The sequence below is a fragment of the Ranitomeya variabilis genome, chromosome 7 (genome assembly GCF_051348905.1).
Source record: "Ranitomeya variabilis isolate aRanVar5 chromosome 7, aRanVar5.hap1, whole genome shotgun sequence".
In the NCBI taxonomy this organism is placed as follows: Eukaryota; Metazoa; Chordata; class Amphibia; order Anura; family Dendrobatidae; genus Ranitomeya; species Ranitomeya variabilis.
In genome coordinates this window covers 21794784-21819764 of record NC_135238.1, presented here as the reverse complement: position 1 = coordinate 21819764, position 24981 = coordinate 21794784, and the positions used below count along the sequence as shown (strand labels likewise).

General features: G+C 40.9%; 1 protein-coding gene across 1 annotated transcript; it reads left to right on the top strand.

Moving 5' to 3' along the window:
- The first annotated feature begins 3215 nt into the window (after positions 1–3215).
- On the top strand, positions 3216–24480 carry LOC143786177 (uncharacterized). The gene is made up of 17 exons (XM_077275466.1): positions 3216–3327; positions 3881–3961; positions 4718–4793; positions 5951–6128; positions 6271–6473; positions 6552–6665; positions 8143–8260; positions 8894–9486; positions 11932–11994; positions 18170–18267; positions 19811–19891; positions 20715–20790; positions 21293–21470; positions 22451–22650; positions 22723–22836; positions 23499–23616; positions 23847–24480. Exons 1-17 carry the CDS (start codon positions 3259–3261, stop codon positions 24466–24468), a joined length of 2982 nt encoding a protein of 993 aa, XP_077131581.1. The 5' UTR covers positions 3216–3258; the 3' UTR covers positions 24469–24480.
- Positions 24481–24981: the final 501 nt, after the last annotated feature.

The window sequence follows — 24981 nt, the reverse complement described above, 5'->3', positions numbered from 1 at the left end:
CAGTAAAAAGGTAAAGAGACTACAACCTTGTGTCCTCGTTCTTCACTGCGCCTCTCACCATCCACACACTGGGAGCCCTGGGGATACACTTCACCTGTGGGAAGGTATACCATCTAGCTGCCATCACATCACCCCAGCGGACCCCTAAGCAGCGTCGGTCACCCTGACCGAATACCACAGGTGGCATCACGAACATATCCTTTTAAAGACCTTTCCCCCTTTTACAACGGACCTCCCAAGGGCCACGGACCGGGTCAGCCACCGTGACTTCCCCACTGAGAACCGAAGGACCCGGTACCGAGTACCCCACTGCCCACGGGGGCGCTCCATACACACTAGTGATCACCCAGAGGAGCAGCATAATATGTGAGCCTGTCATAAAACTCTATTTTTTGGTGTCCCGACTAGGTGGCTGGAACCTAACAACCTATATAGGATCACATTCTGTATGGTATTTTATACCTGTGAACCACTAACACTCTGACACTACTATATTCTATTTTTTTTTTCTCGCTGACACTCCTAATTTTACAAATATTCTACTTGGCAGCATGTAGATACCCTGACAAACTTGTATATTGTACATGTAAAAAAAACCAACGTTTCTGCTTGAGTAACAACCATTTTTTCTGAGATCTGAGATAGTGCTCACAATTACCGCACATAATGTCCCAAAGTGCATTTCTAGGCGAGAATCAATCAGGTTAAGCAATACAAGGATTTTCAGCGACACTGGACAGGAGACACCATGCGTAACGTCAAACTTGGCCTCAAAAATCTAAATTGTAGGCCAACAACCCTCATCCCGGATAAGAGGCTCCACCAGATAACTTCCACACTATGGACCAAGCATTAACCATGAATATGTGTTTTTGGAGCAGCATGCGCTGCAGTATTATTTGGACACTTTTTTGGCAGCATAGTAGTAGTGTTATTCCACTTGCTTTTCACTTCTGCGCCGCACTGTAAAGTCATGATGTGTTTTACGCCGGTCATGGAGCTAAGAGGCATCCAGGGTGCTAGGCTGAGGATGCCGAAGGAGTAAGCGAAAAACAGCTGCTGTGGAAGGCATGACTGGACACAAGTATTGCAAATCGAACTGCTCATCTCTATCCGGCACCTGCAAAGTCCAATTCAAACAAACTTTGTACCCCCGGCTACAGCTGAATACATTTGCTTTAAACTGCTAAGAAAATCCATTAAAATATATATATATATATATATTTGTGATTTTAGCGATCGATGCTTCATTGCACATGAACATGAAATGCCAGTTTAGCTGGTAGGAAGAACCTTTTCAATGCAGAATTCTTCCATGAGATTTGCATGCAGCCATTATCAGCATCACAATACCCCATGGCAGAGCTGTAATGAGGCGTAGGGTCTGTTGTGTTTGTGTCCATCACTTGGGGATGATGTACGTGGCAGATATTCTGCCCAAATGAGAGACGTATTGACAAAACGCCAAGTCGATCTGGGCTCGTTTGAAGGTCCTTGCTGATCGAAGACTGATCGCTGCCTTTGCAGGACAATGAGCAATAATTCTTTAGTTATTTGGTCGATTATTTAATATGATCACCTGAAGACTGTAGGGCCATCTATCAGGCTGGTGCCCTACTAGTACTTATGTTTGATTGACGCAAACCACCATATCGTGTACAGTAGAAATAACCGTGCCATACAGTATGGCACCCAAGAAGAATCAACGCCTTTGAAATGTGGTGCTATTGCAGGATGTTTGGAACAAATCAACCTATATATGTAACTTGAAGCGAGGATCTCCAAGCTACGACTTTCCTACTTTGGACACATCATACGTAGACAACAATCACTGGAGAAGGACATCATGGTCGGAAGAATAGAAGGAACAAGGCGAAGAGGAAGACCGGCAACCCAATGGCTTGATACTATCAAGATGACGGCGGAGAAGACCCTGGCGGACCTACCTAGGCTTCTACAAGATCAATCTTTCTACAGAGGATTCATCCATCAAGTCAGCATGGCTCGAGATTGAGCTGAAGGCAGTTAAAAAAAATGTTGACAAAGTCAGTGGTATGCGGAGAAACCTGTTGACCCCATTGTGAAGGTCCAATATTGACCACCCCAATGGGCCCTGGTTACTGCTTAAAAAAAAAAACTCTGGATCCCCTGATCTGGATCCCCTGATCTTTTGAGCTACCTTCCCAGCTTAAATCTAACTGCTTAGATGCTCTGCTCACCATGGAATCTATCCGGTTAAGATGATCAGATCTAGCTCCAATCGCAGCAGTTATCAACAGGTGTCAACTGTGTAAGACAGCTGGTACCTGCTGGGTATGATGCATGAGATCACTCCATCTAAATCCTCCAGACGATACACGATAAATGTCTGGAGAATTGGGCGGATGCCAGGTCTCACTCCTCTTATGGGTCACATAGCATTTGTGGTATGTCATGACTTCTACACAACCCCGCCCCCACTACTGATAGGAAGCTTTCTGCCTATGCACAGAGAAAGCAGCCAATCAATGCTGTGGGCGGGGTTATACAGAGCTCAGCATTCAGAGAACTGCTAGATCTGCAGCAGATAAAATAGTGATTTTATCAAAACTGTAGCAAATAGCCCAGTAAGTGATACATCGCTGGAATCAGGGTCTATGCCTCTACATCATGCTGCTCTTAGATAGAGTAACAAAACCCTGGTGATGGATTCCCTTTAAGGCAGAATGGCCTTAGACAATGGGTCTGGGAGAGAGCTGTCGGAGCCTGATTCTTGCAGTGTGAGGCCATGTTTTGAATAGCTAATTGTCTTCCGACAGGATCGGATGACAGTCTAATGTCAGGGAAGGAAAGGATCTGGCATGTCCAATTCCTGACTGCTGATCCTTATCATATTTCTCTATATGTCCTGTCAATCTCCTCAGATCTCTATAACTTGGGGTCAATCACGATTCACCAACACCTACCTGTCATTTTAGGGAAACGTGAAACCGCCCTTTAAGAGGAGCTGGATATTGGACTGACCATCTCCCATCTTTTACTCATGTGGGTTTCTTCATCCATTATGATACAGGTGTCGTCTTTTACTAGGTGTTTGATAAGGGTGAGATATTTGCTCTGGCACTGGTGAATAAAGATCAAAAGACAAAAGGGACGGTGCATTTTGGCTTCCTGCAATTTTGGTTTCACCGGAGACCAGCCTTCCACCCCCTCCTTTGTAGTCTATGAATTCCAGGGCTGCAGAGGTAAAAAGCTCAGATTCTCAGCAGATGAGAGCAGATGATGAATATGAGCCGGTATCCCGTAGAAGCCAAGGCTGTAGGACTGGTGCAGCATGAGAAACAGAAGGTAAGCTTCCATCGCTGAGATTTCTGTCCTCTCCCATAATATTTCCCCTTGAGTTTAGGAAGAAAACGAAACACAGTGCGGCAAGGCTGATCAGATAAACCCCTGTAACTTTTATGTAAGAAGGGTCCTCCTATGATTAGATGATCACGGGGAATCCCATTAATTGGACCCAGTGATAAGCTGTGGGGAACCCCGGTAGCAGGTGTTTCATTTTTCTGCAGTGCCCCCGCAGTGTAAATGTAGTATTACACAGTTCTGTACAAAGCCTGGATGCGCTGGATCCTCCAGAATTTTACATTTTACACAGATATTGTACACTGATGCATGTGCTGTCATTTTCACGGCCCCATAGACGTGTATGGGTAATTTCGGTCCTTTATTTGGATCACAAATGAACATATCTCTTTTTTTTTGCGCACACATGGTCTGCCAAAAATCCCAGACAGCCCCATAGACTATAATGGGTATATATTTTACTGTGGAAAAAAATTGAGGTCTGAATGGGGCCTAAAGTTTTATATTGTCATTTATGCTATTCTTCGTGTCCTTGCAGCTCTTCATGTTCTCCATCCTCTGGTCGGACTCTAATAATATTCTCATATACAGGACGTATGATGTCTTCAAGGAGCTTGCAGTAAGGTCTTTTCATTTTAATTTATTTCTAAATAGACTCAAACATATGAGTGAAGTCATAGATAGGAAGCAGCTATAAATCCTCCAATAAGGACAACCATGGAATCCCCATAATAAGTACAGAGCCCCCATAATAACAACAGCCACAGACTTCCAATAATAACAACCGCAGTGCCCCATAATGATAAGTGCAGTGCCCCATAATATGAAGTACGGAGTCCCATTATAACAGTCCTAAATCCACGGTTTACTAAGGGTATGTGCACACGTTGCATTTTTTATGTGTTTTTGTTGAGGGGAAAAATAACAGCGTTTAACAGTACGAGCAAAGGGAATGAGATTTCGGAATATCTTGCTGATGCTGCTTATCTTTTCCTTGCAGATTTGCTGCATGTCATCTCTTTTATATTTATGTAACATGTTGCACCCATTAAAATGTGTAGAGGAAAAAAATGTATGAAAGACGCACGTATATGACGCAGAATTTTCCCTGCCAACATTCCCTAATTTGCGGCAGTAAAACTACTGCAAATACTGAATGTGTGAACATGCCCTAATAATAAGCGGGGTCCCCATAATAAGAGTTTATGACAGCCACATTGCCTTCACATGAGAACAGCGACCTAATAATAACAACAGCGCCACACTGTCATCAATACCAGCCACAGTGCTCTTATCTCAGAAGACGAGTCTTGTAGCCCCCAGTAATTACTGACTGTAGTAAGTATAACCCTCATCATCTACTTTGATCATCTAGAAATCACTTACCAGGAAGTTTCCGCTGGAGGCCGGCGTGGTGAACAAGTCAGAGAGAATTCTTCCCATACTCAGGGGTAAGTGAGGCATCGACTCCATGCAGACGACATCTGAGACGCAAGTGATCCGTGACATTACATAGGACTGCGATGAATGGGACAATGCCAACATCACATTTAGCTGTTTATTTATTTTTGGTGATTTTTGCCTGTTTTTCATTTGCGCCTTATTCTCCTTTTACATTTTTTTTTTCTTTTTTTAAGTCTGTTTTTTATGTCTATAAAAATAAAAATGACTTCTTTAACCCTCCCACACCCCCCACAACTGATCTTATTATACAGCTCTGTGTACTTACAATTGCTCATTTTGCCTTTCTACCCAGTTAATTCTTCTCTTCTTTTTTTTTAATTAAATAAAAACAATCTATACAATTTTGGTATCACCGTAACCATACAGACCTGGAGAATAGGGGGAAAAATTTTAAAAAATCCTTCTCGTGAAAGTGTTAAAGAACTTGTTTGCCCCTGAACAGATACCAAATGAATGAGTAAAGAACTTAATTTTCCTTTCAGGTTGAACAAGTTAGTGGAACAATGGGAGACCTACTTTTTGTTATTTTACACGGAGTTCGTATAACAATGAACATTTTCTTCCAACTATTATGTAAATGTTAGATTTTCATTTTACAAGGAACAGGAAATATTTTAAAGTCACTGTTTTATAGGCAGAATTTACTTATAAGAGCCAATCTACTGATAAGATCTTTACGATGTAGTTTATTGCTCACATTAGAAATATATAGACAGGTCTGTCTGTTCATCCTGAAACTGATAAGCTAAAGTTATAAAAAGTGTGACATTTTATGGGAAGTGGTTTTTATATAGAGTCACACCCTTCTATAGAAACAAAATAAATTCTGGAACTTTTTTAGAACAATCAAAACTGAAGCACTAAGTAAGTGACAGTCTGAGGATGTGAGTACAGTAGAGGTTCCGGAATATTGGGCCACTAGCACTTCAAGGACTGGCATTATTATTATTTCAGGTCTCCGGCCTCCAAAAGTTGTTTTTCTTTAAAAGTAATATGAAAGTATTTAGCTTTCACAGAGTAATGCATAAATTGCAACCGTGGTGCGCCTGCCTTACAACCATTGTGACTCAGGTTACCCACCTGACCAATTCCAGTCACATGGTCAGTCACTGTATTGCATAATGTCTTTTTTTTACTCTTACAGATGCCCCATTGTTGTTCCGCAGTAAATTTACTAATCGATACTTGGAGAGACTCCGACTTTTAGAAATTTATTCCAAAGAACTTCTTCAAATTGACTCCAAGATCTCCCAGTGTGAAGAAGTTATTGAATTTTTCACTCCTAAGAAGCAGGACCTCACTCCATCCTTTCCTGAAAACAGGTCTGTATAGTAGATGTCCTATCTAGAGATCATGGACAGACATATCACCATCACCAACAATCATGGAAACATCCTTGAATGTTTATCTGTAGTTTTTATTAGCATGAAAAGCACCTAAATCATTATTATCTTCTAATTTCAGTGTCGTGATAATGCCATCAGACAATGACCAAAATCAAAAAGAGGTAACATGTCCACCTAGGTCTACACAACTCAGCACCACACAGCCAATTGTATCTGAATCCTACATCTGTATTGATAACTTTGAGACCAAAGATACCAAGAACAGACCTTTCAAAGTCCAGAAGAATCAATGCATTGATGTCCTGATAAGAGATCCTTGTGGTAGGTTCTTGATTTAATTTGTGATAAGAGTCACCACCCAGTAAATCTAAAAACTAGGTATCTGTTTCTTTCTTCTAGGCTGGTGGTTGGTGGAGAACGAAGAGAAACAAGTGTCCTGGTTTCCGGCTCCTTTTCTGAAAAAGTCTGATTCTTTAGATGATACTAATTCAAAGAGGACATCGTTCAGGAAAGGTTGGTGAAGAGGACAACCTTCATAGCTACAACTGGGGCAATTCCATCAAAGTATTCTGAAAAATCATACAGAAATGTACAACGTTGGAGGCTTGTGACCGTTGCTCCCTCTAAAGGCTCCAAATACAAATTAGACTAACGTTCTCCACTTTGCCGATAGCTCACTGGCAGATGACGTTGGTGGAGAGAAGGATCTAGGATGTCTAGCAGCATCTTTCATAGATAGCACAGGAGCGTTGAGCCGAGACGAATGTTCCTGTATGAGGGACTCAGGAGAGTTAGCAGTTGGCTGAACAATTAGTCAAACCATCATTTGGCCAACAGCTATCTACTATGCATGGGGAGCTTGTGCATTTCTGGCTATGGTTAAGGTCCTCATGTACATTAGACTAATGTCAACTGAGTCCGCTGATATTGAGGGGTTTGACTGACTTTCTAATGAAGGCTATGGTCAACTGATGGTCTGGAGAGATATCGATTGTGTGTGTCCGATTTCGGACTGCCGGTCAAATTGTTCTACCTGAGATAAACCGCCGGCTGACGTGTTTGCTGGTGGTTTTCTCAGCGAGAACAAAGAACACATAGCCAAGCTCTCCTGTGTATGGGAATGTCAGTTGATATGGCTGAACGATCAGCTGAAACATAGTTCGACAAACAGCCATCTAAATTGTATGGCTGGCCTTAGGGACAGGAGCACTGATATCTCTAAGCCAGGTGATACAGAAATGATAGAAATATTAACTTAAATCGCACTTGCAATTTTCCATACATCAGACAGATACTCCAGGCCCCACAGTATCCATGTAATTATTATTGCAGAGCATCCAGATCTAGGACAGTGACACTGGTGGCAATTCATCAAAGCTTTTTCACTTGATTTCTGGCAAAAAAAAAAAAGGAAAAGTCGCATTGTGTTGTGCAAAAAAATGTGACATTTGACGTGTCACGTGTTCATTTCAATCTCACAACAGCTTCGACAAAGTTGCTGGAGCGGCACAGGGGCATAACGACCACAGCTCGTAAAATTCATGTAGAGCGGCGGGTTCGCTATGCTACCTATCATACTCCAGCAGGAGATGGAGTAAGATTTCTGGTGAGGTGCACATAATGTTGCACGCCGCTACACGGCTCGCCTGATTCATTAAGAAGTGTGACATTCTTCATAAATCAGGAACATCTGCTCCATAATGCCCCTCATAGAGAGAATCACTGAACTGGACGATTCTGTATGCATCCCTGGTGGTCCAGGGCAGTGAATATGTTAATTTATGTATTTAATGTGGTCTAAAGCAGTAGAAAGGTTATTTTCTCACTCTTGGTCAGCGAAAGGTTTGTTTTCAAGCTCTTGGCTCTCTAGAGTGAAGAGACTTTTCTGTTCTATCGATATTTTCCTAAAAAGTCTCATCCTCCCTGAAGCCTCGTTAATAGAAATCCTTTTTTTCAGTAATGCAGATGGTCAGATTTCCTTTTTTTCCAGGAACGTATTACTACGCAGAGAAAGGTTACGAAGCTCAGAAAACAGATGAAATGTCCCTTCCGGTTGGCGTGGTGGTAGAGGTGGTTGAGAAATCTGAAATTGGATGGTGGCTTATTTGGTAAGAGGGTTATTTTTTTTTTCTTTGCAGCCAATGAGAAGTGGATAGTAAAGTGGTTGTACAAACGTAGAAAAAAATATGGCCACTTTCTTGCCAAGTGAGCACAGTCTTGTAGATTGGATCTAAATGGTATTAACCCCATTCAAGTAAATGCCAGACAACCTATGGAGTAGAGTGGAGAAAGAAGCCATATTGTTCCAATCCCATAAACCCTAGTCTTCCAGTCTTGACCATGAGATGTGCCTCGAAATAACTTAAATAAGGATGAGTTATAATATCTGACAAGCTGGCAGACAGATAGATGCCAACAGATGCTAAAGCAGTTGGCATGGGGCTAAATATGGGACTAGAATCCAAGAAATAATCCATTCTTCATCTAGAAATATTCTCATAGCGGCATTGAAGGCTTCCCAAAGTTGCTGCTTCTGTAAATTCCTGCGGTCAGGGCTTTCAGAGAAGCTTTAATATGGGTAGAAAAGCAGTGTTCAGGGCAGGTGGCAATCAAAAAGCAGAGAAAAGAAGGAGCTCTTGGAACCAAGTAAATGGAGTCCAATTGTCTGCAGTCTGGATTTACATCATGTTTGTACTGTGTGTTCATAAGTCTCCTTCTTTCTTGGTTTCTTCCTCTTTTAGTTACAATGGACGATTTGGATATGCCCCATCCATGTGCCTCAAGCCTTATCAAAACCCACACCAGAAACTACAAGTGACCCTACATAATAATATGTCAGGGTCTTCTCCCAATCTCGCTGAGGTCGTGAGCAGTCTAGATACAGGCTCCAACCCCCAACATATTAATAATGAGGATCGGGGCCATAAGGGTAAACTAGTAAGGATGCAATCAATATCACTAAATGATCTGGAAAATTTATCAGATCCTTCTGACCAGTCATTTGTCACATCAAGAAGAAAAAGAAATGTATATGTGGAATGGGAGGTTCAAGACGCCAAGGAAGGTGCATCTTCTTCTATAACTGAGAAGCCAAGATCCATCAAGACAGTGGTCTCCATTCATGACTGGAAGGATAATATGGCGATGGGCAACCACATGGAGGAAAAACAGCGGAAAGATTCTGGGTTTGTGGAACATCTGTCACCAAAGACATCAATTTCTTTAGACGATGCTGACACCACAGCCCCACCTGTGCCAGAAAGACCTACAATGCAGGAGATCCAGTCTACATGTACCAGCACAACCAAGAAAGCTGCTCTACAGGGGAGTGGATGAACCCATGCTAAGAACTGTAAATAAAGTAAAAACTTGCAGGGAACCTCCACCATGCTTCACTATTGCCTGCAGAGGCTCATTATTGTGCTGCTCTCCAGCCCCTCAGTGGACAAACTGGCTTCCATTTTTTTGCACACCAGATAATACATATTTGTGCATAGTTGAGTCACTCCATCTTGTTTTCATGTCGAAACTTTGTGTTTTTTTGGCAGCCATTATGTCATGAAGACCAGCTCTGGCTAGACTTTTGTGAAGTTCTGAGTTGATGGCACTGCTGGACATCTTCCGATTTACACAGAACATAAGAATGATGTGTCTGTGATCTGCTGCGCTAAGTTTCCTTGGCTGATTCCTGCATCAACATCCTCAGTTTTGCCCATGCATTGGTGCTTCTTCCAAAGAGCCTGAACGACACATTTTGAAACCCCAATCTGCTTTGAAATCTTTGCCTGGGAGACGCCTGGCTGATGCAGTATAACTACCTTGTGTCTTGTTGCTGTGCTCAGCCATGGTGTATAACGTGACATGAAACTGTCTTCTACAACCTCACCTTGGTAGCAGAGCTTGGCTGAACCTGGTGCACTATAACTACCTTGGGTCTTGCTTCTATGCTCACTTTTTTTTTTAGTAGTAAAGTTTAGCTATTCTTTAACCAACTGTAAGCCTCCTACACAGCGGTTTCTGCTTCAGTTACCGTACTGTGTTTCAACCCATATATGAAAGTGATGATCATTTTTACCTGTTTGTAGAACTGATTACCGTACTCACACCTTTGACTATAATCCCACATAATCCCTGATTGTGTGCACATGTACTTAGAAGAATTGATGATGTTTCGAAGACAATGGATGCTTACTAAATACTGATGGGATTCAGATTTCTTTTTTGCTCATTCACTTTTCATTTTGTAAATTGTTGGAAAATAAACTATTAACACTTCTATTTGTGAAACCTTCTTACTTTGCAGAATTTGTTTACTTTTCTGATTAAAATATGTGCACAGTATTGTAAATCTCAAGCAAATAATCCTCCTACCCTCAGACATAGGAGATTTGACAGGAGCATTTCCGAGGTGACAATCTGGTGTCTGACTCCACATCCTTCAAGGATAGTTTCATCTTAGCTGTAAGAAGGCTGATTTCCCGGCAGACGGTTTAGGTGCATGACGCCCGGCCGGTGTAGGGTGACCTCGCCTCTGCTGCATCACCTGCTGCTGGATTTTTCACCTGCAACTGTGTTTTACAATACACATTCTTGCTATGTTAGGGATACATTGTTTTTATTAATTTTTATTGTTATTATTTTTTATAAGCTATGCATAAGGGAAGCATTAACCAGCACTAGGGGGGCCGTTTAAAGGGAATCCAAGTTTTTGCTTCCCTTTCTGAGAACAGTCGCCTTTTGATGAAGTGGAAAAGACCCTGATTCCAGTGATGTATCACTTACTGGGCTGTTTGCTGCAGTTTTGTTCAAATCATAGATTTCCTTGCTGCGGATCTAGTAGAGCTCGGAATGCTGAGCCACATGTAACCCTGCTCACACCTCTGATTGGCTACTTTCTGTGTACACTGTGCATAGGCAGAAAGCTGCCAATCAATGATGGGGGTGGTGTTATACAAAGGAAATGTATATGGAGGACTAAATAACAACAGTCTAGTGATAATCTCCTTCTGATAATACTATGATTTTATCAAAACTACAGCAAACGGCTCAGTAAGAAATATTCAGGAGAAAAGTGGCAATTACACCAGGTCAAACAAGTTGGATATTTATGGCAAGTGACAAGTCTATTAAAAGGGGTTGTCTAGGACTGTGTTTTTTTTTACTATGTGCCTAATATCAACAGGCAGGTAGTTGCTGATAGAGGCAACTACCCACCTGTTCTACCTGGTGCCGGCTCAGTGTGGTCACGACCGCTCCTGCCGACAATTCAGCTGATCCACGTCAACAGAGCAGCTCTTCTTCTTCCAGGCTGCTCTGTGGACAGGGCATGAATGCCAACATTATGCTGAGTGACAGCCAGCAGTTAGGCAGCGGGGAGCCAGCTTTCAATCGGCATCATTTCAACCGTCATGCCCCGTCAACAGAGCAGAAGAGAAGCAGCTGTTCTGCCGCTGAATAACTATCAGAAGTGATCTGTGACTCCTTGGTGCCGGCAGAGATCGGTGCCGGGCACAACAGGCGGGTAGGTAACAGCTCTCTGTTAGTTCTTTGGCCTATAGTAAGAAATAAATAGTCCTGGATAACCCCTTTATTGGGATAATGGCACAACCATATTTAATAAATGCTGAAAACCACAAGTACCATAACACCTCTCCGTAGAGCCACCACTTGCGTGATGTTTAGTGAGTTTTTCTCTGAGGTTTCGCTGCTTTATCTGTAGGGCGGACGGCTTCCCTCCGGCACCTTCTTTGTTATCATAATGACCTCTTACTACTTTCAGATTCATGTTATGGAACGAGGAAACAATACATCATTGTATCCATTGTGATTTTCCCCTGGGCTGGTGGATTTGGTTTTTCAAGGACAACCTCCTCATACCACAGCAAGTTTCTATCGCTTCTTAGGGTATGGTCACTTGACATATTTTCGACAACCCCACCAAATTTTCAAAAGGGGAAGAAGCTTTAGGAAAATGCCTGTGATCTTTTTCCTGAAGCATCTTCATTGACGTTTCTTCCATCCTCTTTGCGTCGGCAACTTTTTTTTTGTAATTTAAAGTTAAAAAGTCACCAAAAAACCGAACATCTTTCAACTACTTCTTGTTTTGGAAACCTGAAGCGGGTAAAGAAATTACAAAGGACGGCACATACGCACAGCGAGTCATTATTACATTGCTTTGCATTATTGCCTTCTTTAGTGCTTTTTCAGCGGAGTCGTTCCAGACACAATCCCCCTGAAAAAGACATTGTGAGCACTTTTTATTTTTTTGTAACAAATAGGACTATTTTTTTGGAGTCTTACAACACTTAGTACTTGGACATTTTAATTATTTAGAGCGTGACAGAAAGTAAATGAACAATGATTTTTTTTTAAGTTTAAGCTAATTTTTTTAGTCACATAGAGAAACGATTACCTGTAAATATGTCTGTCCGTGTTTATTCTGATACAGGTGCTTCTCACAACATTAGAATATCATCAGAAAGTTAATTTATTTCAGTTCTTCAGTACAAAAAGTGAAACCCATATATTAGTCATTACACACAGAGTGATCTATTTCATGCGTTTATTTCTGTTAATGTTGATGATTATGTCTTACAGCCAATGAAAAAGCAAAAGTCATTATCTCAGTAAATTAGAATAATTAGCAAACAACACCTGCAAAGGCTTCCTAAGCGTTTATAAGGCTATGTGCACACGTTGAGGATTTTGCTGCGGATCTGCAGCGGATCTGCAGCTGCAGGTCTGCAGCAGTTTTTCATGTGTTTACAGTACAATGTAAACCTATGGAAAACACAATCCGCAGTGCACATGCTACAGAAAAAACACACAGAAACGTAGTGGGTTACATTCCGCAGCATGTCAATTCTTTGTGTGGATTCCGCTGCGGTTTACACCTGCTCCATAACAGAACAGGAATCCACAGGTGTAAACTGCAGGTGGAATCCGCACAAAATCTGCATAAAAACTGCGGTAAATCCGCAGGGAAAAAAGCAGTGCCTTTTACCTGCGGATTTCTAAAAACCGCTGCGGAAAAAATTTGCAGCCCTAAAAAATACGTGTGCACATAGCTTAAAGGTCCCTTAGTCTGTTTCAGTATCTCCACAATCATGGGGAAGACTGCTGACTGACAGATGTGCAGAAGGCGTCATTGACACACTCCACAAGGAGGGGAAGCCACAAAAGCTCATTGCTAAAGAAGCCGGCTGTTCACAGAGTGCTGTATCCAAGCATATTAATGGAAAGTGGAGTGGAAGAAAATAAATTAACTTTATGATGATATTCTAATTTTGTGAGAAGTACCTATATATAACATGATCAAGGTAGTTCAATTCTGTGAGAACTGGAACTTTGGTCTTAATGGTGGCATAAATATATATATTTTTTCTTAATTACTATATTTAAATTTTTTTAAATTTACTTTAGGGGATATATATTTTTTAATTTTACACTACATATTCCTGCATGCAGCCGATATAGCAGCCCCACTTGTATGGGAAACTAGCCAGGTTGATGTCTCAGTTGTCATATTACGGTAAGTGTTGGGTGTAATTAGATATTGATGACCTATCCTAAGGATTAGCCATCAATATCAAAGTCCAAGTCAATACTTGATAAAATGACTTGCGTGGACTCACGCCATAAATGCGCAGACGTGCTGGTGAATGTGGTTCAGGTACTCCGTGACCGCGACTTTTTTTAGCTTCTTGGATTCTCACTTATTTCCCAGAAGTAGCCATGGTTGTACCTTCTTAGCCTAATTTGCATCAGGAAGAGCTGCTCTGGAGCACAAACTGCTGCTCTTAGTACCCTCGCTTTCAGAATTTTAATTCTGATGAATCATAAAATGATTCAATTACTTTGCGCCTAAGTAAGGAATTTGTAGAGTTTATTGTTTCCTTATTATTTCTCATACACAAGGTAGAATGGATGATATTCTGTTAGCAGCGAGATGTTTTATGCCCAGGGATTGAGGAAGCGAGATTAATATATGGCAGGTATATTTAATCTGTATGATTCATGTACTAATTATAGACGTGAGTACATGACGTGAATATTACAAGTCACTACCTATGACCTATATTATTCTAACTGCTCCAGCCTAGCTGTCAGTAGATGGAAATACAGGGGTGGATCTAGTTTTTACAAAAATGTTTGTTTTGTAATCTGAACACAACCCATTGACCTTCCATGTTGCTGCAGTGCACGATAAAGGCTGCCAGAGACGTCTAGGAGTGGTGGTCGGGAAACGGGGAAAATTACAGGATCAGACAGAAAAACGGATCCATTTTCTACCTGCAATAATTTAGCAGCTTCCACCAACATTACGCTAGGGATCACAATTTTTATTTTCTTGCTCTATGTGTGTATTTTTGGCTATACATAATGTTTGTAATTGGGTTTCATGAAAAAAATGTTCACGGTTTGCCTTCTATGGCCTCTATGCTGCACTATCTCTGTCTGCAGAATTGGGTTAGGTGGGAATCTGTGAGTGAGCTCATTCTAACAGCCCCATAGTTGAGTTTCTAACTCTCTTATCTGTCATTTCCTGAGCCCCTCTCAGCTGATTTATGGCTACAGAGCACAGCATAGTGGAATGTTCAGGAAAATAAAGTCTTTAAAAGCCAAACAATGCAACATTTTTAATAAAACCCATTTGCAAAAATGAATTTTGCAACAAATAAATGCATTTACGTAAAAAAGGTGTCTAAACCCCCTGCATGTCTATATCCCTGGTGGTCTAGGACAGTGCTGCTAGAAGAAACAGATAGAAGCTCTAGCTTCTTTGCAGAGATTGATCGCTGGCAGTAAGGTCCTGTGTCTGTCTCGCATTGCTGCTTCTTTCTCACGCCACTCAGTCTTGTCTAGCATCTTGACAAATGTATAAGTTTTTGGGTGCAACTTTGACATGTCGGCCATTAAGAATCGCATATTTTGGCTGCACCCTCAATTCCTTCTTATGACCATTGATTCATAGCAGTAATACTTTCAGGTTATTTGCTCGCATTCTCTGGAATTATGTTGCGCAGATAAAATCTTATGCAATTTCAATAGTAATAAATAAACGTTATCCATTCCCAAAAACATGCAATACGAAGAGATCACAACATCTTATGTGGGATGTGCGGGGTCTGTTAGAATTTTACGTGATCCCCCAACTTACACGATATCTTCACCCCTGGAAATTCCAGGCGAGAAATATTGTCATGATGCTCATTGTTGCAATTTTATCTTTATATAGAGATGAAAGGATAGCACCATCCATTGGACCGTTATTAGGTTGGAGGGGTTCTAATGGGCCTCCAGTGATGTAAGTGAATGTGTTCGGTTCATCCCTTCGCTAAAACTCTGAAAATCTCTCTCATAAATATCGGATGGATGAAAACCCCAAAAGTCATATCTGTACACAGGCACCTGCTGGTCTGATACAGACTATTTGATCAAAGAAAGCCCTTTCGTGGGACAGTCAGCTTTCCTCCTCTGCGTAAACGAATCCCAAATTTGGTATCTGGTTCCCAGAGAATCTCCTGTTTAATTATCTGTACACTGCAGGGGGCTGCTGCTTCAATGGAGCTAGAGGTGTCAGCTCTCGTTCTCATTTCCCTTGTTTCAATTAGTCCCTCTGTTTCTAGGTCTAATCCTATGTTCAGTGTGAGGGGCATACCTCTCCTCTCTGGAGATGTCTTATGGATTTTTAATTTTTCTCTATGACATACTCCAAAATAGTGCCAATGACAATGGCAGCTCAGACCACAGAAACTAAGCACTTATCCCAGGTCCTATAACGGATAAATAGAACAGTTACGGGTCTCAGAAAATGGCAACACAAAACAGATTTTTCTTCTATAAATATCTGTAGTTTCTTGACCATTGGAAAAAAAAACCCAACAACATAAAACTATACAAGTTTGGCATCACCATAATCGTTCTGACCTTAAAAATCATGTTGCCGGGTCATTTTTATTACACAAAGAACATCATAAAAACCCAAAGATTAATGACGGAATTGCCAAGATTTATTTATTTTTCCACCATTACACCCCACTTAGAACTTTTTGTCTATTACATGGTAAAACGAAAGGTCATTCACAAGTACAACTTGTCCTGCAAAAATAAGTCCTCACTCAGCTATGTAGATGCAAAGATAAAAGGTTATGACTCTGGCAGGAAGGAGAGAAAAATTGGCCACAGCGGGAACAGGGAATTGAAGGCTCGACATGTAAATCTCCAGCCTCATTGTAAATGTGAGCGAGCTCCTTCTACCAACTCAATAGCTGACTTTCTAACTCTTTTTTTAAAAAATGTAAGTGTTAAATTTTCCGACCATTAAATCCGCCTCAGTTTTGTAGTCATTAAACTTACCTAAGAAACTGAGGCGGATATAATGGCAATGAAATTTGTAAACCTGGGGTATAATATAGAACACTTGAAAATTAAAAAATTATAAAAAAAAACCAAAAAAAAACAAAACATATATATATATATATATATAAAAAAAAAAAAACAAAACACAAAAGGAGACTATGGAAATTCCGAAAGAGAAACTATTGGAAGATGGATCAAAGACACAAAATGAAAAAACAACCAATTCACACATAATAATTCCAATTCTAACCCAACATAACGCTGACACAGCCAATAATGTCTGTAAGGGGCTGCAGAAGTAATGGCGCCATATACGGGAGTAAAATAAATACAGGAATACTTAAACATATAAAAATACACAGGAGTTTGCTACAGCAAGCCAAAATAACAGATCTTATTCTTACTAAACCCAGATTTATGTATAGGAAGGCATGTAACATGGAATTTAGTAGCTCCAATGGTGAAAAATAGTAATTGTATCCAGAATAAATCACGACTTTCTGAATGAAAAGGTTTTTTTTCCATGCAAAAGATGTAAGGCGTCGTATGCAGAAAACTAACAAAAGTATAAAAAATATTAGCAACAATGAACGGAATGTTAATTTTCATACTTGCATGTTATATATTATTTTAAAGGGGCAATATACTGTTTTCAGAAATATCAGGGACATTCATTATCTAGGCACTATATAACTAAACATGGAGGATCATTTATAGAATATATAGTTTGGGGTCTAAAAACAATTAAAACCCCCTGGAAAGGGGGAGACAATATAGCACAAATGTCCCACATTGAGAGTCGGAGGTTCTTTGATCTAGATACACTTGCACTGAGAAGTCTAAATAAGGAAATGTAACTATTTGCCTTTCAATAAAGCAATCTACTTGGGGGATAGACTTCCGAGACCGGCCATGGACCAATGGAATCCCTGATGAAGGAAAACAGATTTTACATAAGTGTCACTATTCTGTGACCGCCAGCAATTCTCTATAACCTGAGGGATCACTTTATCAAGTGTTCTTTTCCCCTGCAGCACACCCGCAGGAGAAATGAAGTATTACACAGTCCTCATAGAAATTAATAGACTGTGGAATGTTTGGATATGTGGAGTCCTCCAGAGCTGGGGGCGCTCTTTTTAATGAAGATTGAGATGAAGATACCCCTTCAGAAATCCTTAGTAGATATATGAGCATAGCTTTCTTAAGCCAGATTCATATAATATGACACAAGTTGGACAAGTGCGATTAGATAAAAAATTCAGATTGCACTCAGACCATTGCTATTCCACAAGGCAGTGCAGATCGGCATATTTTTCTCAGCCATTTTTCTCAGCCATATTCGGCATGCTGTGATTTCACTTCGAAATCGGGCAGTGCGAAAAAAAAAAAAAAAGTGTGAACGTTCCTTAAGGGCGAGTTACAAAGTCTCCCCCTGTTCTTTCGTCAGACCAGGCATTTTTTACATTGTTTTCTCAGCGCTTTAAGAAATCACATGATGAGGAAAACAAGGAATTACCCAACTACCTGAATGTTGAGTCCTTTACTTCCTTCAAGGTTTGATGTTTTTCTTGAGTCATTAATTTCTGATTGGTGGAATAATTATAGCCCGGCGCTGCAGACTATTATAAAGAGCGGCCACCACTGTCAATAATCAGAACCTCGGCTTGTTTGCAAGATGCCTCAGCAGTGCCCGGCCGGGCGCCATCCATTGGAAGTCAAAGCTGTCGGCGTTCTTCGGAATGGGAAGGGAAAGGTAGCGTATTTCACCCATCTGTTCTTCTCGTAGCAGTACAGTCTAGGGCAATGCCAATAACAGAAACAGTGCCACACTGGTCCTCAGGTTGTGTCTGGTATTGCACCTCAACTCTATTAAAGTGGATGGTGCTGAGCTGTAATACCATATATAACCTGATGGGGTGCTGTCAATCTTGAGCTTGTTTGCACTCATGGCAGTACCCCTGCCTATGAGGATTGGTAATGATTGCAGTGCTGGCCGTCACCTTTATAATCAGAGTATAATGGAGGAAGCGTGAGAGTTGGGATCATAGATCCAGAGATGCAATTATTCTGTTGGGGTATTTGGTATCGGGCAGGGCCGTACTTCTAGGGGGGGCATGGGAGGTAGTTGTACTCAGACACTGGGCCTTAGGGGGCACAAAAGGTCCCTTTGTGATATGAGAAGACCAATGCTATTAAGCATCTGTGATAATGAAGATTTTGTATTGGGGCCCACCAGCTTGAAGTTACCACACCAGGTGTCTGGAAGGACTCTCTCCAGCTGATGACCCAACTTCTTCATAGGGTTTCACTTTACTTTGTCAGGAATAATGTAGTATTTCTTGATTTCTAAATATTTTTATCCTCATTAACATTGTTTTAGCTTAAATAGTTAGGTCTTGAAAACTGAAGGCTACTTTTTAAACGAATACTCTTTTTGTCTACTTACTAAACGGGTCCTTCAACGAGCCCCTACCGGGACCCCAAAAGTTGTAATCTATGTGAAAGCTTAATTTTCCTACAGCGCCACCACAGGGAAAATTAGGCATTGCACAGTGTCTACTCAAATCTATTGGTTGTCTGTGTAATGTAGGACAGGAGAGGTCCTCCAGAGCGAGAGATAGTCTTTAGATCGCTCTCCGCTTTGGCCAGGAAATAAGTATCATAAACAATGGACCCCATATATGATATCAATAGCGTGTATGAAAATGGGTTTCCAAACTAAACAACCCCTTTAAATATGGTTGTTCTGTAAACAGAAAGGCTATAAACCATGATGATTGCCTTCTTGCTTCTTGAGGTTGCCTTATGCCTACAGGATGCATGGCTCGGCTATAGGAACCTACGCATTTTGGATAAAAGTTGGTTGAACCTACCGATTTTGCAGGACCGACCAATCATCTGTTGTGTATGGGGTCCTTCCGACTCCCCTCAACAGATGATACCAGGAAAGATAAGAATCATGGAGTTTTCAGGGGAGGAGTCTGACAACAGCCCTCTTCCCTCTGTGTCCATTCAAGAACAGGAAATTAATCTTACTGTAGGGGATGGAGGACTTTCGGGGTCCTGCAGTTTCGGGGCCTCAATGCCAAATCATGTTGTGACCCATGTGCGGTGCACCCCCTAAACTTACACCCTCGTAACAATGTGATCCTTTAACCATTTGAGCCTAACAAATACACATGGCATGCTATGTATAGATTTAGCTTCTTGCTCCAGTCCTTGATGGAACTTGTAGTCCCCCCCCCCCTTAACAAAAATGTAAATTTTAGGTCATTTGTTTTCTTTAATTTTAACAGAGCAATATCTTTTCAATTCTGTGGTCCGACCACAACGACATAGTCATCTACCGGACGTTTGAAGACTTCAAAAAGATGCACGTAAGTCACATTTTCGTCACCGTGCTGTAGTCCGTGAAGCCATCGTTTACATAGAAACCAAGGAGGCTTTTGCTCACTGAGTACCAATAGCATTTAGGCGAGGCCTGGTCACGGCGGAGGCCATGTAATCACACTACAGTTGACGCGTTTCAGTATCCGAGATGCATCATGTGACCTGTGTCCAGTTTTAGTCATATTTTTTTAACTTATGCCATTTTTTTTGTGGTGTTGTTTGTGGTGTCGCCATAGCAACCACAGCTCAGCTTTCAAGATGAAGGCCGAACTCTGAATGGTTGCTACAGGCAACAGCGCCAAAATGAACTAGTTAAGACTTCAAAACTCAGGCAAGGGACAAGTGTAGCAACCAGCATTGCCCATGGCAACCAATCAGCTGTCAGCTTTTATTTTTCACAGGGCCTTTGAAGAATGAAAGAGGCGACCAGATTGGTTGCTGTGGGAAACTGCTCTACTTTACTCTTTTAGTGACCTCGTTAATTTTTGTCTACGTGGAGGATTTTTAGTCTATGTATTGCTGTGTTAAAATGTTTTGGCTACAGCATAAAAATATTTCTACACCCAATTTGACACTTATAGAGGTGCCCTTAAGAGGTAGGGCCGAGAGAGATGAAAAAAATCCACCAAATTTAGCAAATACCACAATTTTTGGATTAAAATATGTGCACTATCTTGTGTCAGTCATGAAAAAAATCCCTTAACATGCATTACACGATGAAGAAAAATTGTGCGCCATTTTTATAAACAGGATTTAAAAAACAAACAAAAAAAAGTTATAATATATATTTTTTATATTCTTTCTTCATAGCGAGAATTAAGAAAAAAATTCCCATTGGAATCCGGGTTACTTCGAAAATCAGAGAATATGATGCCGAAATTGAGAGGTAATAAGCCCCGTCATCAATAACCAAGAGTCACTGACAGATCCCATTAAAGCCTAGGGGTCCCAAAAAGCAATCAAATTTAGGAGGTTCATAAGTCAGGATAAGATTTTTTCACGTTTTAGGTATGACTGTTTTTGTAAATTTAATTTAATAATTCTAAAAAATAAATGAAAAAAAAAAATCATACCTAAATTGTGGGAAAAAAAAATCCTATCCAGAATTTATGGCTCATTCACGTAAAATTCTGTACTGGATTTTTCCTTATCATATATATATATAATCTCATACCTAAAATAAGGAAAAATCCTATACAGAATTCATTAATTCATTTACATTTTTTGGGCCCATGGGCAGATAATTATCTGTAATAAATATTCGGAATAGCAATGTGTTTACACCAGAGGTGGCCGAGCCGTTCCCTAAAATGACTAATACCCTTGTGGCCATTCCCTTTAACAGCCTTCCTGATGACTCATGTGCCAATTTCCTCTTCTTCCTATAGACGTGCCGATCTTCAGGAAAAACAGGGGCAGCAGTCGCTTTATAGAGAGGCTGCGACTACTGGAGAGATTTTCCCAGGAGCTGCTGAAGACGGACAACAAAATCTCACAATGCGACGTGGTGACGACGTTCTTTACGCCCAAAAACAGCGACCTCAACGCCACCTTCCCTGAAAACAGGTCTGTGTGCAGCGTGATGATAACAAGTATTCACATTTTAGGGGACATTTAGGACATTTTAGGCAATTTTTGGGGCAGCCCAAAAATGGCCACTTTTTTTTTGGGTGGAGTTTGCATAATTCTCGACCTTTGTAACAGGGTGCATCGGATCCTGGGACTATCAGAATTGCTGGCAAATATGTTTTATGTCACTAAATGAACTATACTAGTCAGAAGGGGGACATGTTGCATACTTTAATAGAATTTTTTAAAATGACCTACAAAGAAATTCATAGTAATGAGTCTCCCTATTGAGGACCTTCATCTAGTAACTGGAATGCAGCGGTTATAGGGAGCATCTAACCCGTCCATGCATTATATGGACAGACCATTAATCTCAATAAACACGTTGCAATACTTCATTTCTCCTGTAGTGGCCGCTGTAGGGAATTTTAACACTTGCTTTTTAATTCAAACACAGATTATGGGATCGCAGTTGATCGCTGATTTTTACCATACTGTGTGGGTTTTCTTAAAATAAAACATAATATTGAATCCCTTTAAACGGGATCTATCACCAAGTCACCAGTTGCTCTTTAAGTATATTATCATCAGTTTTCAGTGTTTTAGTTTTTAATTCCACCAAACTGTTCCGGAGACACAGGATTTTTTTTATGCTAACTTTTTTGGTCACAGAGTATAAATGCAGAGCAACCTAAAGCCACATCCCCCCAAAAAAACACCCCAATAAAACATGTGAGCCACGCCCCTTTGGCAAAGACTATAAAAATTAGGACTAAATAAAATGGTACATATCTCCAGAACCATATGGTGGATTTAAAAAAAAAAAAGCAAAACATTGAATATTTAGGCAAGGTAGAGGAATAAAATAGGAGCAAAGAACTGGCCATTTTTGGCTTGGTGACGGGTCCCCTTTAAGACACCGAAGCTGCTGGACTAACACTTGGGACATAAAATATAATTTGTCTTTCTGGTTACAGTGTAGTGATATTGCCATCAGAGGTAAGAGAAACTCAGAAAAGGGAGCAGCCGAAACAACTACCACGACCACCCGCCTCCGAACCTATTGTATCCCAGATGTACGTGTGTATCGAAGACTACGAAACCAAGGATACCAAAAACCGGCCCTTCAAAATCCAGCGCAGCGAGCAGCTGGGAGTACTGATCAAGGAGACCTCAGGTGAGACGTCACCAGCCGGGGACCGATAGATGTAAGATCATGGACGCTGTAATAACGCCTATTACATTTTAGGGTGGTGGCTGGTGGAAAATGAAGAAAAGCGAGTGGCCTGGTTTCCAGCTCCATTCCTTAAAGCTGTAGAGGAAATAGAAGAGTCGGATTCGGGAACAGAATCAGATGACGAAGGTAAACCACGCACCCAGTGTTGGATTTTCTACATATGTACGCCGCTTAAAAACAGTGGGAACTTAGATAATTGCTATATAAAAAGAAAAACAAAAGTGCAGGAATTGTTTGCACCACTAGGTGGCAGATTAGAATATTGTACCACTCTTCTGTGTTGCTCATGGACTCAAGAGCACAACATCTGGTCAGACAGAGTACTGCAAGCAAAAAATAATCAGCTGTATTATGAGATATTATGATCAATTATTTTTGGGAGAGGTGAGGAGACCGATACACTGCGATTGTGGCATTAGAATTATATTTTTTGCTTTATTATTTATATTTTAATTGATTGGGTTTATGTGGACATAGCAACGCCAAATGTTTTTTTTCCCTGTATTTTTTATGGAGAAAAGTGGAGCAATTCAAATTTAATATATTTTTTTTTATATAATAAAATTAAATATATATATAAATATATAGATATATTACAAAATATATATTTCTTTTTATTTTAGTGTTTACTCTAGGGGACTTGAACTTGTGATCATTTGATTTCTTGTACTTTATACTGTAATTCTTCAATACATAGCAAGAAAAAAAGCCTACAGTGAAGCCCAACCTTTCATAGAGGACGGGGTTAATAATTCCATCATTTATAACATCCCGTTCTTTTTAACCAGGACTTCGTTACTATTCAACCTCATCTTATGAAGCCATGAGCTGTGATGAATTGTCCATCTCCAGAGGGGTTGTAGTCGAAGTCAAGGAGAAGTCCAACAATGGATGGTGGCTAATCAGGTAGGAAAATAGAATTGGTTTCTAGACATAAATCCATTCCACTAAGGATTTTATATCTCATTAATATAGATTTAGTTGAAAAAAAAATGTAGAAACATTATTTTAAAAGGGCCATGTAATACCTCCCTTCCCCTGTGGGGGTGCTGCAGGGAAACCTAACACTTGCTGCATCAGCATAACTTTATTATATACTTGTTATAATAGATCTCTTATCTCGTCCTTATGAACAGGTACAATGGAAAAACCGGGTATGTCCCAGCGATGTATTTGAAGCCCTACCGAAATTGTCACCAGCTCGAGTCCATGATGAACCAGAGAGTCTTCTCGTCTGGGGGAAATCTCTTCAAGGCCTCCAGCACCTTGGAGGTGAGCAGCGCAGAGGAATCATGGAGGGAAGACGACAACCATCCAGTTCTCAATGATGCAGAAAATAAACTGGACCGACGGAAATCCAGGTCAATCAGCGGCTTCCCACTGAACAGTCAATATGGATATCACCAACCTCCTGGGAGATTAGCACCGATGGGAAACATTGGGGCGGTGGGCCCAAGCTCGGAAACAGAAATGAAGCCCAAGGTTCGGAAGATCAGAAATCCACCGGCAGCTTCTGAGCAACCGGCAATAGTCGTCAAAGAAGCCCCCATACCGCGACCGAGGAAGATAAGTCTAGACGCGTGGACTGTGGGAAGCAATCGTCCTAAAGAGACGAGCGGACCCCCGAACTCTCCGCTTGTCTTGGGCATTACCCCTCCGGTCCCACAACGGCCCAAACAGCATGAGATCCTTAACAAATGTACGACCGTAACCAGGACAGCTTTTAAGAAAAGGGGGGACGCTCTCATGTATGGCTAAAGGCAGTAACATTGAGGGGGGTGGGGGCATTTATATTTTTATTATCTATATTTATTCTGTATATTTATTATTTCTGTGATCCACATTGGTGGAGAGGCGCTGAGTAGATCTATATAGGATTTAGTGTAACTGGAAATGTACTTAAATCTATGCTCATTCTGTGCTTAGGAGTCCAGCGGGCGGTCCCACCAAGTAGAACCACCCACTGGACTCCTAAGGATGAGTCGGAATTTGAATGAATAAAGTAGAAGTTCTGAGTCTTTTCCTATAAACTATATATTAATCTTCTCAGTGCCTCTTCCTTTATAATTTGACCCCACCTTTAAAGGGGTTTGGCCAGGGTGATATTAAAAGGTTTCATCTATTTTGTGAGTTCAGTTAAATGGTTAGTCCAGAACAGAGAGGTGCTGGACACCCGCCTCCATGCAGCGGCATCTCCCAAAGGTAAACCAGACGGAAGAAAGAGGCGCAGGACGATCCCTTTATCGTTAAGGGCATACATTCACAATGATT